Source organism: Enoplosus armatus, chromosome 2 (genome assembly GCF_043641665.1).
Source record: "Enoplosus armatus isolate fEnoArm2 chromosome 2, fEnoArm2.hap1, whole genome shotgun sequence".
Classification (NCBI taxonomy): Eukaryota; Metazoa; Chordata; class Actinopteri; order Centrarchiformes; family Enoplosidae; genus Enoplosus; species Enoplosus armatus.
The window spans coordinates 24,835,661-24,852,729 of record NC_092181.1 but is presented as its reverse complement, the minus strand read 5'-3'; the positions used below and the strand labels follow the sequence as shown (position 1 = coordinate 24,852,729).

The window sequence follows — 17,069 nt, the reverse complement described above, 5'->3', positions numbered from 1 at the left end:
ATGTAAAAGTCAGTTTAACTTTTGGGTCCTTGGACTCGTCTAGTGTGGGGGATACAATACAATACATCCACCATACTACCTTACACATTCAAAGGGCATGGATTTTTTTAATGAAAGAAATGCTTATGAATGATTTTCAAGTGTTCCTCACACACTTGATTTTACTCACCCTGCAGATCAAAACACTGGAGTGAAGCTGCTCAGCAGTCTGTTACTGGCTGATCATTTAGTTTCCTAAATTCGAAGCATGGCATGAGCTTTAAAAATAGACCTTTAACAAAGGCTAAGATGTGTTTAGGTGCATCATCTATGAACATACACTTGCTCCCAGAAATCAATTTGTTAATATTAGAGTTACTATTAATGATGCGATGAACTTCCAAGTGTTCTTCTTTGTAGCCCTGAATAAACTTGAAATGTCACGAAAGACAAAATGATGTCAAAAATTATGGCCCAACAGTCATCAGCAACATGTACAGTTTTCTATTGTAGTTTATAATAAATCCATACGGTGGCGTTATTGTCAATGAAATCCAGCTCAGCAATAAAACAGAAGTGGTGCTTGTTAGTTTCCCCGCCTCCGTTTTATAAATTAGCTAAATTAAAAGTTTTAGTGTAAACGTGTTAATTCGCAGCTGCGCAGAGATCCTATGAAATCTCGCAATAGAAACTAAAAATTCACGAGTTCGGCAAAATTATAAGGATGCTGCCTTAAAGTGCTGTCGGAAATTTAGACGACACTGCTGATTGGTAAATCTAAATGTAAAACGCCACAAGACATGAAGGGGGAAGGCGTCTAGAAGAGAGCATAAAAACTGTGTTAACACCATGACAAGCGATGTAGTTTTAGATTTTATTAATTGTCCCATTTTATTATCAATTATTTTCCACTTAATGCAATTACAGCTGTGTTTATCACCTCGACGCTTGAACTTTGGACCCTGACATGAATCCGTGAACGCAACGAGTACCGTCCAACATGGCGGCTCAGCGTAGGAATTTGATGCAGAGCGTGAGTGAAAACTCAGCTTTTTATCACTTTCACTAACCTATACTGTTATTGTTACACTGCTCTTGAAGAGTGCTTTGGTCTCGTTTATCTCCCCCGGTGGTCGTCTGTGCTTGTTTTGTTCCGTTCAGTGTTGTTTCGTGACGTTCAGTGATGCTAGTGCTAGCTATTTTAGTTGAGCTCCTTAAGTGGTTTGCTAACAGTTAGCGAGCTACTCCAACCTTAATCTCAAAATAATGTGATTTATTAGTGTCTAATCACTTGGGGCAATTGATATTACAAAAAGTAGAAGGAGGTTACTACGCGAGCGGTCCTAAATTTGCAGTGCCCGGCGTATCTTTCACATCTTCTAGCTGATACCCAGAATCCACCAACTAGTTAGCTATTTTGTAACGTTAGCAATGGTAGCCTTAGTATGTTTCGCTGAAAGGAATACTCAGAAACTTTGCTCCCAGTGTATTCGGCCTGTTAGGTGTTTGTTGTCACTCTTGTTGATGCTGTTGACAGCCTGACTGGGGTCTATGTGCCAATGACCCCATGAGGAGAGGATGTCGGTCTCTAATGTGGACATGGAGAGTTTAAGTTGCAATCAGAATGGTCATTTTGTTATTTATTAAAAACTGCTACATATTAATACACGTTATTACCCTATAAGATATTGCCGAGGAACACCTGTCTTTCCCCTGTCATATTTATTAACATTATCCATTACAAGTGAACTCAATGTGCTATCTATACAGCAACAATTATCATATACAGAAGAAAGTTAGCAATACATAGTGAAGTGTGCCTAAATGTAACTAACACACACGACAATGGAAAAAAGAAATAATTCTATCTTCCCATTTATCTACTGGTTGAATAGTATTTGCTCATACTTTCTAGTATAATTAGGATGTTTTGAGGGAGATAATTGTGATTTTCCATAGACAAAACATTTCATGTCTGCCTTACTGTTTTAAACTGTTTTAGCGATGTATTTCAGTAGTTAAAGTAGTTATTCCATCACTCTCAATTTCTGGGGTGAACTAAACCATAACAATATAGCAGTCAGAACCCCAAGCGGATTTAAACAAATATTGTTTTCATGTACTAGTTGACCTGCAACAGACCTTCTTATAGAAAGGACTGTTTTGATTTTTTTTTTACCTTGACAGCATCAGAGCTGGACAGATGACCTGCCGCTGTGTCAGATGTGTGGGGTTGGCACAGCACCCAACTGTGTGTACGGCCCCGATGGTAAAGGAACTCAGAGCCACACCAACGAGGATGGACACCTTGGGTTCAGGTGAGACACTGGAGACTCAAAAGTCCTCAATAAGAACAGAATGAAAATCAAGTACAAAGAAAAAAAACACAAGACAAAAAGGAATAATGTCATGCTCAGAGTGATAACTGCTGAGGAGGCAACAGCGGTGTGATTCATGCTTAAAACCTGCATCTCAGATGCAGATTTTTTCAGTGTTTTTTTTGGGACCACCAATGTGAATGTCATTCAGTAAATAAATATCTGATACATGCAATGTTATCAAACTACCTGCTGTTCAACCAGCTGCTAGCACCATGATATTGACGGTGCCCACTTCCAAAAGAGGTCCCAGGAACTGGTAGGGATTCTGTGTCTTGCTCCGTAAACAGCAGGGTAGACTCTTGTCAGCACAGGACTTTAAAAACTGAGTCTGTAGTGACCCAGATTTATAGTATAACATGTATCTCTGATGTTAAAATTGTATCTAAGTAATTTACATAAATGACCAAAGTGCAACTGGATAATTAGATGTCATCATTGGTATCATTGGCAATTTCTTGAACCACAATTTTCATCTTGCATTAAAAAAGCTGCAAGCTTATTCTTGCCAAGTCAAATGGAACCATGAATGTAAATTGTAAGTCTCTTTCTAATTTGTCAACATTATATAATTTACAACATCATAGTATTCCTCTATTAAAGTAAATCCTCCACCAGGGGGTTCAAGTGAACTATGAACATCAGTGGTTACACCTCTGGCAATGCATGCAGTCATCAGTGCAAAAACAGGTTTTCCTGATTACTGATATTTTTGGCTGTGAAAGTGCACAGCAAGCACAAACAGAGAAATGTGTAAATTAATTTATAGCAGGTTTCTCTTGTGACTGCATGGCGTTGCTTGCCTAATCATGTGTAAATAAATCACTTCTATCCAAACATTGTTACATATACAGTACATCATAGTGTTTGGTGTTTAATGCGGCCATGTTTTGCAGTAGTTATTAACACTCAATCTGCAGAAATGAACTACATTAAATGTACCCACATTTTTGTGCTGTGTTTGAATCAATGATTCAGCACTTAAGGTAACTTCATAAAATATGTACAAATTGCCTAGTTACTGTCAATTTCAACTATAATCTATTTAGATTTCTCAAACGTGACATGTCACATAGCCCCAAATAGAAAACACCTCTGAACCTTCCAATGTCCCCAAAAAAACACTACAAAGAGTTATGGATGAAGGATGTTTTGATTTTTGAATTCCCACTGTCTTCCCTTATTGAAGTGAAACAAAGCCACATGCTTGTTGTTTTTTTTTCTCCACCAATCAGAGGCGAGGATGGCTGTTTCCTGTATGGGGTTTTTAATGGTTATGATGGCAGCAGAGTGGCCAGTTTTGCCTCCCAGTGTCTGACAGCTGAACTGCTGCTAGGGCAGCTCAACTCCAGTCACACAGACAACGACGTCCGCAGAATCCTCACACAGGTCTGCGTGTGTTATGTTACACCTTTCACATGTCAATGATTACAAAGCAAGTAGTATAATGTATTTATATTCTAGGAAGAGTGTGAAGTACACTTTTACCACCCAGGTTGGGAAATTGATTAATTTTCACACTTTTGACATCACTTCTTTTTAAGGCAAAGAAAGATTCATGGTTATTCTAAAATGAATCATACTAAGCACATCGTCTGCTTTGTATTTGTGCATACACAACCTTTATGCTGAACTAGCCTTTGCTCAAAGTCTTCTGCATTTGGCAGGTGGCAGGAGTGGATTTCTCATGCTGGTTCCATGGTTACTGTAGTGCTGTAAACACAGAAAGAAACATGTTCTAGACCAGAGAGAGCTTTCAAAACCTTTTCCCAAAGTCTATAAATTGCCTGTCAAGAATTTCAATGGTCATGTGATACTTTTAAAGTCATTTCATCACTTCAGTTGGTTAGAAAATACATACTGTCTTGAATGCAGCTTAATAAAACAATTGTGCAGTGGCGGTCACAGATGACCTGATCAGGGAAGATGGTAGTTTACTGCAATATGGATCATTATGCCTTAATAAAGACAAGGTACCAGAACACAAAGTGTCCAGGGGCTAATATACCCCCCAATTCAATTGACATTACAATATTGTACACACTGTAGCTCATTGGTTATGAACTTGATAATAGCAACACTCTTATCCACATGCATTTTTACAATATTTAGAGCCTGTATTTGGCATTGATGTACTGTACAAACTGACCTGGGTAATTGCCAACATTGTGTCATGCTGATGAATGTTCTTGTTGTCGCAGGCCTTTGATGTGGTGGAGAAGAGCTACTTTGAGACGATAGATGATGCTCTGGCTGAGAAAGCTCGCCTGTCCAACTACGTCCTACCACACAATGAGGTATATACTCACACATACATACATATACATATACACACTCTGCAGTGCATATTGACAGATTAAGCTGAAAATTGAGAAAGGGAGTTATCTGTTGGTTTCCATAGCAACCGCAGATTTGGGCATTAGTGTGAACTAATGCTCAGCCATTGGAGAATGAGCTTGTTATGTTCTAATTGGGCTCATCAGCCTGTTTCATTAGATAAGCCAGTCTCAGTTTTCCTTCTCTGGATCCAGCTCCTCTGCGTCCCCCCATCCCCAGCCCACCCCCATCTTTTTCCCTTCGTGCCATACATTCTCTATTTTCAACCTCTGCTTTTCTCTATTTCACATAGTGTTATATTCAGTTCAGATATTGTTGCTGGTGTGGGCATTTTTGTAAGATGATGTTGCTTGAGTTGGTTCATTAAGACCAATTTGTCGTGTTTGCTTATCTATGTCTTTCATGCTGTCTATCTCCTGTGTTCTTACTCGTCTCTTATCTTTTTCATCTCACCTCCTGCCTGTTTTCTTTTTTCCTCCTCCACCACTCCTCCCTTTCATCTCGTCTCAATGCTCTTTTATTTCTCACCTCTTTTATCATTTGTCTCATTTTCTTGTTCAATCTGCCTACTGCTACTGATTCTTTCATCTTTCCCTTCTTACCCTCTCCTTCTTTCCCTCCTCCCATTCACTGTATTTTATTTACTTGTCTTCCTCACTACCTTCCCTTCCTCCTCCCCTTCTTCCTCTGTCTTCCTCGTCTCCTCCCGGCTGTTCAGAATCAAAAAGTGCAGGAGTGTCTGAAGGAGCTTGAGCAGGAGGTGTCAGGAGGAGCTACGGCCGTGGTGGCGCTGATCCTCAACAACAAGCTCTATATCGCCAATGTTGGTATGGACACACACACACACACACACACACACACACACACACACGTTTACACAGGCTAGAGTTATCTTGATACCCAAAGTCTGACTTTTAAAGTACCATTACTGAGATGTTGATATTTAATACTGCTACAGAATCATTAGTAATAGCCTTTGACAGAAATACTGTGATTTAGTTTTACCTTATTTTTCGTCTTTGTAGTAGTGCTGGAGAATATGGTTAGTAGATGGCCACTTATGAATCTGCTTTACACCAGTAGATGTCAGGCTTAAACAGGTTTTGGTTTAGGGTTTGTCAATCTCTGAAAATCCCAGTCAGAGACTACTTTGTTGGAGTGGTTGGGTGATGTTCACAGACAGCAGGAGGGCAAGTTTAGGGTTAGGGGAAGTTTATGAATTCATATAGGCTATTTCCACCACAGGAACATTTCCTTTGAGGAACTCAGGAACTAACCCTTTTTTTCAACTGGAGGAACCAGTGACAAAATGTAGTTCCTCCCTGCTGCAGGAGTAGTACTTTCCATAGGTTCAGGTGGAATTTTCCAGGCTGACCATCTGCAGCTGATTTGTCAAACACAGACAATGCAGTGACCACACCGTGTACCTGTTCATTAAGGAAGTACTCTAGTACTGATATTAGTACAAGGGACAGATATCTCTCGATGTTTGTTAACGTTAAAAGTAAAATATTTCTGCTGAAGAGATGTTTGATAAGATAAGACAGAACTTTATTTATCCCAAGGGAAATTGTTGAACTAAGTACTAAGTAATAGAAACAGGCTCAACAGGCACTAAGGTAGTGGACTTCAGAGCAAGATATTTCATTCTAACTGGCACTGAAGATCTTAAAACCAAATCTTGGATTTTATTTTCTGATCTTCCTCTGATCTTGAAAGTGGTGTGACCGTTGCCTCTTTTGCCACAAACTGGTACTTGACCTCATCTGGCTCTCAAAACAGAGGTGCTGCCAAATACCCATTTTAAGCCAGGAAAACCCATTTATGAACTCTTCCATCTCCATGCTCTTTTTGCTTCTCTACCAAAACGACACAGGTGCTATTTTTAGTAGCATGGAAGCTAATGCTGGATGCACAGCATCAGCTACAGGCAGAGCATGTAATGGCTGGGTTTGGGTTGAGCAGCTATGCCTCTTGCTTATTTCACATCCTGATGCATCAAGTATTATTCGCCCTGTTAAACCATATTATCTTATTTGTTTATTTATTTCACAATTTTCTGCAGCCTTTATATTAATTATAGGATTAGGATGGGTTGCAAAATGATCTGACACAATAATCTGGATTATTTGGATAGAAATAACATGCTGATTTGCCATGGTTTTGAAATACCTAAACCAAAATCAGTAGGTCTCATCTAGACAAGATGAAATGCCCCAACAGCAAACCTGAAAGAACGTCTATTTCTATAGAAAACCAGAAAATTGTTCCCACAGTTTCGGTTTTCTGTGGTCTTAAGACAGGTGTTGGAATCATATTGACTCAAAACATACCTACAATGTCAGTCATTGGCTCCAGTAGACTACAGCTGTAGGGGCAGTAGCATGATAGCTTGTTCTTAGTTTGTGTGTGTGTGTGTGTGTGTGTGTGTGTGTGTGTGTGTGTACAGACTCCCACTTGTCTCCTTAAGCCACAGAACAGAAAAGAAGCATTTGTCATTAATATTTTATCATACCAACAAGCAGGCCATTTTAGATCCTTAAATGTGAGGAAATTCAAATTAAACTGTGGGAGACATTCACACGCAGACACACTCACCAACCCTGAGGATCCACAGGCATTTCTTAGAAGTATTTCTCTTTAAGAATCACCAAAGTTAATCATAAAGTACTAGACCCCAGCTGCTGTTTCATGTAACTGGGCACTGTGGCCATTCTTACCTCTGCTTGATTTAATCATTAATCAAGGGTATGAATTTCATTTTAAGGTTGCACTCACACTTTAAAGTAACTCTGGTTATGAGTGTAAAGTAAAATACTTTAGATGTTTCTGTCTTTTTGCTTACATCTTAGATTCTGTAGAAGGCAGAGGAAAAGAGCCCCTCACCCTCTCTCTGGGATTTCATTTTCTTTTGTCCTCAAGGACGTGGTGCGGAGCAGAAAGGGGGGGGGGGGTTATAGTAATTAGTAGCGAGTAGAAAGAAGGACTGTCTCCCCACTGGCCTGTTGTGTGAGGGTCAAGAGTTCAAAGTTGACAGAACATGAATCGCAGGGAGGTTTAAACATGAGAGTAAGTGTGCTCTAAAAAGCACTTCCAGCTGTGTGTTGATGTGAAATATATTTGACAGTTAAGGTCGTATGACCCATAATTTGATATGCTGGGAGTACGGGTGTGCAGGGGGCAACCAAGGGTATATGAACATCCACATGCATGGTTGGCTATTCTTTTCACATATGTCGCAATTGCAGCTTTGTCCATATGAACATGAGGATTATCACTAGTCTTACCAAGACGGTATATAGAGTATTTTGTGACCAGTAGATCAGTTTGGAAAAGTACAAAAACAATGTCCTGTCAGCACTGCCTGATAAACACTCGGGGTTACAGGAGCTGAAGCTCAGGGCCCCACAGAGAAAGGCACATGGGCCCCAGTCTGCAATTTCAGTATAATGTGGCTAATTGGATGGCCTTGTCTGCAGGTTTGACGAGCAGCACACACTACTCCAGGCATTCACAGAACATAAAATCTGGGTGGAGGTGGTGTTGCACCACATCAAGCTCCTGGTCAGTGGCCCCAAAATGTTAATATAAAAGTGAATTAATAATTGATCTATTCCGGGTCAGCTCATGTGTCCTCCAGTGATTAATATTTAGCTTTGTAAAAGCACCACAGTATCTTCACTGATTCAGTGGCGTAGGTTTGGGCCTGTGAGTCACCTCAGAACAACGTCAGTGCAGTTTTGTCTGCATCAATAATGTGTGGAAAAATTAGAAGGCAAAATGTCTCATCCTCAAACGTGACAATAGAGTTGAATGAAATCCTCTCTGACGTAGTGTCAACAAAAACTGGTACTCATTTAAGTTTTTAACATGAAATGAAAAATATTCTAACTTAATTCCAACTTCATATTTTCTCTTCCTGCTGACTGCCGTCCGACCTATTAGGATTCACTACAGTTTACACCATGATGTCATTTTGCCAGTGCACATTCAAGTTTTGTGAATCCTTGTATGTTTGTCTGGGATTCCAGGTACCAACCGGGCACTGCTGTGCAAGTCCAGCAGCGATGGCCAGAATCAGGTTCTCCAGATCGGCCGACCACACAGCACTGACAATGAAGACGAGCTGCAGAGACTGGCTACTCTGGGTGAGACGCACAGACAGATAGACAGTCAGAATGGAAGTTTGGTGCACTTCCTCAGATGAGATTTGTTTTCCACACTATTTTAGGAATCATTCTTATTTTTAGTGTAGTTTTAGATTATTTCTCTGCAATCTTAACTTTTTCGTTTGGTTGAATTTTTTCTGACTTACCGCAAGATTCGACAGATCGACAGATTTCACTTCTATTTTAATTAGAGCCCAGTCTGTGGAAAAAAACATTCAATACTGAGCCATACTGGGCGTTTTGAATTTTGAGTCAACCACGTCGCCCACTGAGACGGATATTTCACATAATCTGGTTGACATCCCATTTCACCAACATTATATTAGCAGTGCTGCCTCCTTGCTCTTGTACTCTGACTTAACTGTTATCTTTTTCGGATAATTAACAAAACAGGAGTTAATCCTAGCAAAGACAAAAAGCTGGTGTTTGTCGATTTGAATATTCTGTCAGATAGTTTTGAAGTCCCTCTTTAGTGTGAATTTAGTTTTAGCTTTGAATAAAAGCTTTTTTAATTTTAGTTTTTATATGAATAACTGTGGTTCTGACAGATGAATAGACATAAATGTGTCTAGGCCACATGGATATGAAAATGCGTACATTCAGACATACCTTACATCCACGGTGCACAGCCAAGCTAATGGTCCAGTAATGAGGGTCGTGTATGTAACAGGAAATTCATACATTGTGATACAGAAGAAGCATTTGGTGCAGCCTGGCACCTGTAATGAATATAATGGTGAATTAGCTGCATTGTCTCCCAGCATTTCACACCATGCCATTAGAAGAGGAGGCAGAGCTCTCTCTTTGTTCCCTCGCCCCTTCTCTCTGTCTCCAGCTGAGAGTCACATAATTATCCTGTTGTTCAAGCCCTCCCCTGAATGATCTAAAAGAAATGGCAGTCATTCCATTAACCCAGCTGAAGGTGACCTCTCCACCCACGTACACACACCCTTGTCCCACCCCCATCTCCTGCTTATACTTATTGCTCTTGTCTTATTGCTTTATCCTCTCCGTCCCCATACAAAATCTCCTGCTCCTCTCCCCCATATTATCTATCATTATACTGCAATCCTCAAAGTCTGTGCTCACTTTCCGCCTCTGCCAGTCTTTAATGTTTTTCCTCTCCTCCCCCCTTTTCAAACAGGGTTGGACTCAGCTCGTGTGAGGCAGGCGGGGCAGATTGCTGGTCAGAGCAGCACCAGAAGGCTCGGAGACTACCGGGTTAAATTCAACTACAATGAAATCGACTTGCTCAGGTGAAGTCAGAATACTCTAGCTACATCATGTACAACATATTCTACATACCTGGGCAGACACACATGCCACACCCTTCTGTATTACCTTGTTTTGCTTGTTCTGTCTTGTTTTATGTTATTTGCACTTTTTTCCCATTTATTAGAGATGCACTAATCCGACAGCCGAATCAATTTTGGCAACAATTAAGCATTAAATACAGTTTTAAACAAGGTTTAAATAAATGAGATCTGACGTGTTAATTAGTGAAATTTAGAGGTACCTGTAGGCAGATTTTTTCATCTTTGGACAGAGCCACACTAGTTGTTTTCCCCGTTTCCAGTCTTGTAAGTGAAGTTAAGCAAAGCTATTCGCCTGCTAGATCGAGCTTAATATTTTGCATACAAACAGGAGAGTGATCTTCTTATTTTCCTCTCAGTAAGAAAGCGTAGAGTCAGTTTCTGACTTTGTAGCAGTGTGTGTGTGTGTGTGTGTGTGTGTGTGTGTAGCACTCAGCACTACCTGGACAGTGGAGCTCTGTTTCCATATTATGGTCTTTATTATCAGATCTGACTCTGGTCCAGCCTCTCCTTTACCTCAGCTGAGCCTCTTGAAATTCCATGATCTGGGGCCCCCTCTCTCACACTTCTCATTTCCTCTTCCTGTCTGCACTTCAGGCCAAGAAAATCTGACTCAGGTATCTACGAGTCAGTCCAATTATGATCCTCAATAAAACACACAATAGAATCTTTATAGAATTTCCTCTTTACTGCCATCAAAAAGAGTGCAGGAAATTTGATGTGGACAAAGTATAAGTGATTCTTTGGATCTATGCGATTAGCTAGGTTTATTGTATTTAGGTCAGGTGCACTTATGTCTCTCTTTTTGTCTCAGTTCCTGCTTCTTTTTTTTTTTTGTCCTTCCATTTCTCTCTCTCTCGTCCAGTCCCTGTCCATGCTTGTTTTCCTCTTTCTCTCTCTTTGATATTAATTTATCTACTAACATATCTATCGTCTCCTGTCGTCCTCCACCATCAGTGCGGCCAAGACGAGGCCAGTCATCGCAGAGCCAGAGATTCATGGTAGCCAGTCTTTGGACAGCGTGACAGGCTTCTTGTTGCTGATGTCAGAAGGTCTCATCAATGCCCTTGAGTCCGCCCACGGCCCCGAACAAGCCAATCAGGTTGGCAGATTCATCCTAACAATTTCTTTCCCTCTACTTGTTTTTTCTGATGTCTTTTTTTAATCTCTGCATTCATGTTTCAATCTAAATTTGCTTCCTTACCCTTCCTGTCGTGTTCCGTCCTTCCTCCCTGTGCCTCCTATCATCTCCTTATACCCATCTTGTTATTTTTGTTATATTTTGTTGTATTCCTTGCCACTTCTTGCACTTCAAGTGCTTGACCACTTTTGGTCCAAGTGTCCATTGCTGTTTTCTTTCCCAAACGTATTGTATTTCCTTTGTCTTTCTTATCGGCTTCTTGTTATTCTTCTGTCTTCTCTTCTCACTTTCTGTTCTTTCTTTTCATCCTCATCATCATTCTTTAGTTCTTTAACTCCATGTCTCCTCTGCTGTCCATTGTAGGACATCGTTGCCATGGTAGCAGCAGAGCTGGCTCAGCAGACCAGTCTGGAGGCAGCGGCTCAGTCGGTGGTGGACCGCGTCAAACGGCTGCACCACGACGTCTACGTGTCCGGCCGTCAAAGGGCGACCTACTGTTCTCGGCACGAAGACATGACCCTGCTCATCCGCACGCTCAACTACCCGCTGGCTGACGGAACGATCACGCCCACACAGGGTAGGAAAGGGCATTGTGGGATGGCTCAGGGAAAAGACCTCCACTCTAGCCACACCTGCAATATTCCTCATTTAAAACTTTAAAAGTTTCAGAGGCATGTAGAAAATGTAGTCACATTCATAGAGAATGTTGAAAAATCCTTGAAATGGTGTCAGTGGTTACCAACCTTTTTGGCGTGTAACCCTTTAAAACAAAGTCAACTCACAACCCCTTGTCAAAGGTTACATGTTTTTATGAGAACTTGAAACTAAAAATAATTCTTAACTTCTCAGATTTTTTTAGAGGCCTGTAGAGGTAAAACTATTCAGTATGTTATAAGGAAATAGCAAAAGTGAATGTCCTAAAGAATAAACATAATTTTATGAAGCAGAAATAAATGTTTTGCTCTTCTTCCCTAACTTGTTGATGATCTGACACTCTCACCCCCAAGTTGAAAACCACTGCTTTATAGATTTTAAAATTATGTTATAATTATATGTATAATTAGTTTAAGTTTTTGTGTTTAAACCTTCAGAACCTTTATAGTACCATATAGGACCATATTAGACATTAGGATCTAAGAATTATTAGAACTAGAAATGTCCCGAGTCGATCCTAGGAACCGGTATCAAATGGAAACTTCAAGCTGATCAGTTTTATAGTTTTGAACCAGGATCTGCAGTATTTGGATGAATTACCTTGTGAAACATAAGGTGTGCCAAATTGAGTAGTCCACAGCTGTTATTTCAATTTATCAGATACATATTCAATCAACATATAGGTAAATAAGTATCTGATTGGACTCTGAGGATACTCAGTGTTAAAAGACTCCGGGCCAAAAGACTTCCCTAATTAGAACATTTTAGGACTGTTAAACATTTTAGGACTGTTAAACATTTCAATCATATTGAAAATTCAAATATTCAAAATTATGTTGGACTTGTATTGTATTAAACCTTTCGGGTTGGTTTCTCAGACGTGGATTAAAACTAATCCTACTCCTAAAACTTTCACCAGTGGAGAGCTACACTTCTAAAGAAATCTTAAAATAATACTAGGTTTATCCACATCTGAGCAGCCAGCCTTTACAAAAAGAAATCAAAGATTTTGAGAGGTGCAGCCAAGAATACTACATAGAGCCAAAATAACAAAGTCCAGGCAGAAAAAAAATCCAATTTACTCCACATTGCCAAGGTGCCCATTTTATGCTGAGGCTGCACACTAGTTTGGCTTTTTTTCTTGATAATAGTACTTGGGAAAAGTATAGAAAACAACACTGGTGTACCTGAGACATTTTGATTTTGCAAACAATTGAACAGCAGCCTTTAACGTATTGCTTGGTAAACCTTATAAATGGCTCTGAGATAAAAAGGATGTTTGTCTTCTGCCACTCTTTCAGGTGGACGTATCTACCCTGTGTCAGTGCCCTACTCCAACAGCCAGAGCACCAGTAAAACCAGTGTCACCCTCTCACTGGTCATGCCCTCTCAAAGTACCCTCACCAACGGAACCAACACTGCCTCCACCCTGGAGGAAGGCACCCCAACACCAGGGTAAGCTTGGTTTGTCTCTTATCCCTGCTTGCTCTGGGTAAACTCGCTTTTCACTCCTGGTTCCCTCCTATTCCTATGTTTGGTCTGGGTAAGCTTGATTTTTACACGGCGCATCCTCTGAATGAGCTTGCTTTTAACTTTTTGTCACACTGCTGTTGTATTCTTCATACACTTGATTTTCACTTCCTTGACCCACTGCTGTTGTGTTCACTCTGGGTGAGCTTTACTCTGACTCCACTCTTCCCTCCCTACTGTTATGTTTATTTTAGATAAGTAAGATGTTTAACTCCCTCTTCCCTCCCTTGCTATATTTATTTTAGGAAAGCTTGATTTTCACTCCCTTGTGTCCCTACACTGCTATGCTTATTTATGTGTAAGCATGGTTTTCACTTCCCCATTGTTCTGCTGCTGTGTGTTCTGTGTATCATGCCAGTGCCCCCTACACAGACTAGAAAGGAAAGACTGATCAAGTACAGCTGGAAAAGTATTTTATTAATGAACCCATATGCATACAGTGTGCACCATATACTGTAATGTAAGCATACAAAGGTAATTAAATCGGTATTGCTCTTGGTTATGATTTTTACTGTTATTACACAGGAACACAGTAATGTCCAGGAAGTCCAGTTGGAGTATGAGATTAACGTGTTTAAAGGCTTATGAGACACCAAAACACTGCACAACGGTTTGTAATACTCTGACAGGATTTTACAACTCTGTTTAGTTATCTTTCACCATAACAAACATGAGGTGAAAAGTAGAAATGTCAGATGTTGGTGCAGCAAAAGTAGAGCCTGCTTCAACTTTTATTTGCCAGATGACCCTGCGTTGGCACCCCCGCTGCGCCATCAGACTGGCCCCATTCCCCCTGAATGAAAGGGCTGTGTTTTTTACGCAGGGTCACTCAGTCTGAACACGGCCTGTCAACCCCTAGGGGCCGGTGTTGATACAGCATGTTATTTTTCTCCCTACAACGAGTGTGGAGGTCTTAAAAGTGAGGCTTGTGTTACGTTTGCTGAACAGGAGTCACTGTGGCCACAAGTGGTAATTGAATTTCTCTACATGTCCTGAGTCATTTGTTTTTATGATGTCATAATGATGCAAAGCGACTGAGAGCGAGTTTAACAGGACAAATACCAGGAACAGCAAACACATCTTCTGATGAGGAACACTGTGTTTGTGCCAGTGACGTTAAAACAAATGATAACTAACATGGGATTCATTCAAGTTGATTAAAATGCAGCCCAAGTAGCCCCAAAGTTGCAGCTTTGACGTGGTTCCGCAGTGCCTCCTCACGTAACAGGTGACCTCAGATGTGTTGTAGTCAAACAGCCTTATCTATTTTTCCATTAAAGTGTGGCATCCAAAATGCTTCCACACGTGTAATGATTATTTCCTTATAATTTCCTTAATTTTGCTTCAATGATTGCCTCGTTTTCCGATAGGGAAACAGAGCAGAGTACTGTCTGGACCAATTAATCGCCCATAATAGGCTACTTTGGAATCAACACTTAAAATGTCATATTCAATGGTCTTCTTTCAAGTTAATTATGTCTCATTTATAACAAACATAAATCACTGGCTTCCATCAGCATGCTTGAAATGTGCGGGTTGGTTAGTGAGGTTACCTGCCTGAAACTACCTGTAGTGTAATGTGAGGGAACATGAGCAGCACTCATCTGACTGCTGCTTTTGGTTTGCTGCATGTGCGCACTTTCTTTCTCCATTTTTGCCCGTTCTAGCTCACCCACAAGGATTGCTTCTCCGCCTCCCTGTTACTCACTGTCTGACTTACATCTACTTTTCTCTTCCTCACGGCCCCCGACTTGCCAATATCCTTCCTGTGTCCTGCACTCTGTCCTTGCGTCTACTTTTTCCACTCCTTTAGCACGTTTCACCCCGCAACCTGCCAAACTTCAGTCGACATCCTGCAGCCCATAATTGAACTCCCTTTTTCCCCCCTCTCCCCTCTTCCTTTTCTCCCCCTCTCCACCTCCCTCTTCTCTCTTTCCACCACCCCTCCTCCTCCCCGTCCTCTCCCGCTTTCCACCTCTCTCCTTTGTCTCTCCACCCCATATGTGGACCCCTTCCTTTCCTCTTACGCCCCCACTTCTTCCTCCTCTATTCCCACCCTCATACCTGTGTCCTCCTCTTCCTCCACCCTCCCTAACCAACCACCTTTCTCCTCCCTCTTCTATTCCTCCGCTCTCCCCAGCAGTCAGAGCCCCACAGCCACCCTCCAATCCACCAACACCCAGACGCAGAGCTCCAGCTCCAGCTCGGGAGACGGAAGCCTGTTCCGCCAGAGAGGCAGCCAGGCGGCTCAGCCCGACGAGACGGGCAGGGTCCCGCCTTATGTGGACTTCAGTCAGTTTTACCTCCTGTGGGGAGGTGACCACAGCGATGGCCAGAGCACCCAGGGAGGACTGGGACCCCAGTGAGGAGGACGAGGAGGTCCTGGTGCTGGGTGGAAAGGGACGGACTGGGTTTTCTGGCAGCAAGGAGGCACATGGATTGAGAAGGGACTAAGATTTTAAGAGGTGGTTGGGATGACAGATAAAATGCTTTAAAAGTAAAAAAAAAGGTGCATGGGGACGCATGGAGGAAGGACTGGGGTTTTCAAGGTCTAGCCAGTGGGCAAAGAATAAGCCTGAAAAAGCGAGAAAATGGTGTCACTACGCACCACAACAGTGATGCTTGCTCTTCTGTAATAGATGCTGGTCATGAGTGATTGTGAATATAATCCAGAGTGTAGCCATTGTATCTGCAAACAGAAATCTCATAGACTTCAGAGTTTGTGGATCTGAGAGTGATTACATACTGTAAGGCCTTAAAATGGAATGAGTGGATGCGTTTGAAAGTACGTTTTTATTTGTAATGAAAGTATATCTCCAAATGAATCAAGGCTCTCTGGGCTTCTCTTCATATTAACTCTTAAAACACTGAAACATGTCAGGTCATTTGGCTTGATATTCAACATACAAGACCTGAAGATTGGTGGGTATGTCAAGACCTGTGGTAACAGGTGGTCACATAAGATGTATTTTAATAATACAAACCCCAGGGTTTCCTTCTTTGCTGTGGAGGGACAGCAAAGCACCCTGCCAGTAATACAGCTACACCAGAATGGTTCAAACTGGAAGCATTAGTGGTTTTCTCACAAGGAAAATGAGCCACAATCTAATCCTTTTTTCTTAAAATAACTATGAGAACACCGGTTTGTTAGCCACAACTAGCTAACGAGCCACCAACTCACCTATTCTACATCCAGCATGCATAACTTCCTGTGTGTGTGTATATGGGGAAATGTCTGTAGTTGGAAACAAACTAGTACATAGAGAAGCACTTACAGAATACAAATGCACTGAATGACAACTGCAACATAAATGACAGCATCACAAATATTTATTTTAAATAAAAATGTAACAGATTAACACTAAAAGTCTTTGAAAGAGACTTTTGATGATGAAATTTGATGTCAAGAATGATCATAGTGATCATATACTTTTGATTGAATTATACAACCCTGATGCAACAACCAAAAAGCTGAACCTGGAGGTTTTCAGGGATCAACAATGAAGTGATTTATTGGCTGTGTAATGCAAGACAAGCTATAGCATGAGAAGAGTATGAGATGTGGGAG

General features: G+C 41.1%; 1 protein-coding gene across 3 annotated transcripts; it reads left to right on the top strand.

Moving 5' to 3' along the window:
* The first annotated feature begins 956 nt into the window (after positions 1-956).
* Positions 957-16,396, top strand: tab1 (TGF-beta activated kinase 1/MAP3K7 binding protein 1). 3 transcript variants are annotated; one of them, XM_070917885.1, is made up of 11 exons: positions 957-1,012; positions 2,167-2,297; positions 3,593-3,746; positions 4,559-4,654; positions 5,413-5,521; positions 8,726-8,842; positions 10,008-10,119; positions 11,134-11,278; positions 11,681-11,894; positions 13,273-13,426; positions 15,642-16,396. In XM_070917885.1, the coding sequence occupies exons 1-11, from the start codon at positions 980-982 to the stop codon at positions 15,865-15,867; spliced, it is 1,491 nt and encodes a 496-aa protein (XP_070773986.1). In that variant the 5' UTR covers positions 957-979; the 3' UTR covers positions 15,868-16,396. The 3 variants fall into 3 exon arrangements, with proteins under 3 accessions (XP_070773986.1, XP_070773968.1, XP_070773978.1); XM_070917867.1 differs by having other exon boundaries at positions 965-1,012; positions 4,559-4,652; positions 5,387-5,521; positions 13,246-13,426; XM_070917877.1 differs by having other exon boundaries at positions 965-1,012; positions 15,645-16,396.
* Positions 16,397-17,069: the final 673 nt, after the last annotated feature.

What these genes read in the sequence shown, in the direction of transcription:
- tab1 (XM_070917867.1), top strand. Translation starts at nt 980, where the DNA reads ATGGCGGCTCAGCGTAGGAATTTGATGCAGAGC. An exon ending in GCTCTATATCGCCAATGTTG is followed by an intron (nt 5,522 to 8,725) that starts GTATGGACACAC and finishes CTGGGATTCCAG; the next exon opens with GTACCAACCGGGCACTGCTG. An exon ending in AACGATCACGCCCACACAGG is followed by an intron (nt 11,895 to 13,245) that starts GTAGGAAAGGGC and finishes TGAGATAAAAAG; the next exon opens with GATGTTTGTCTTCTGCCACT.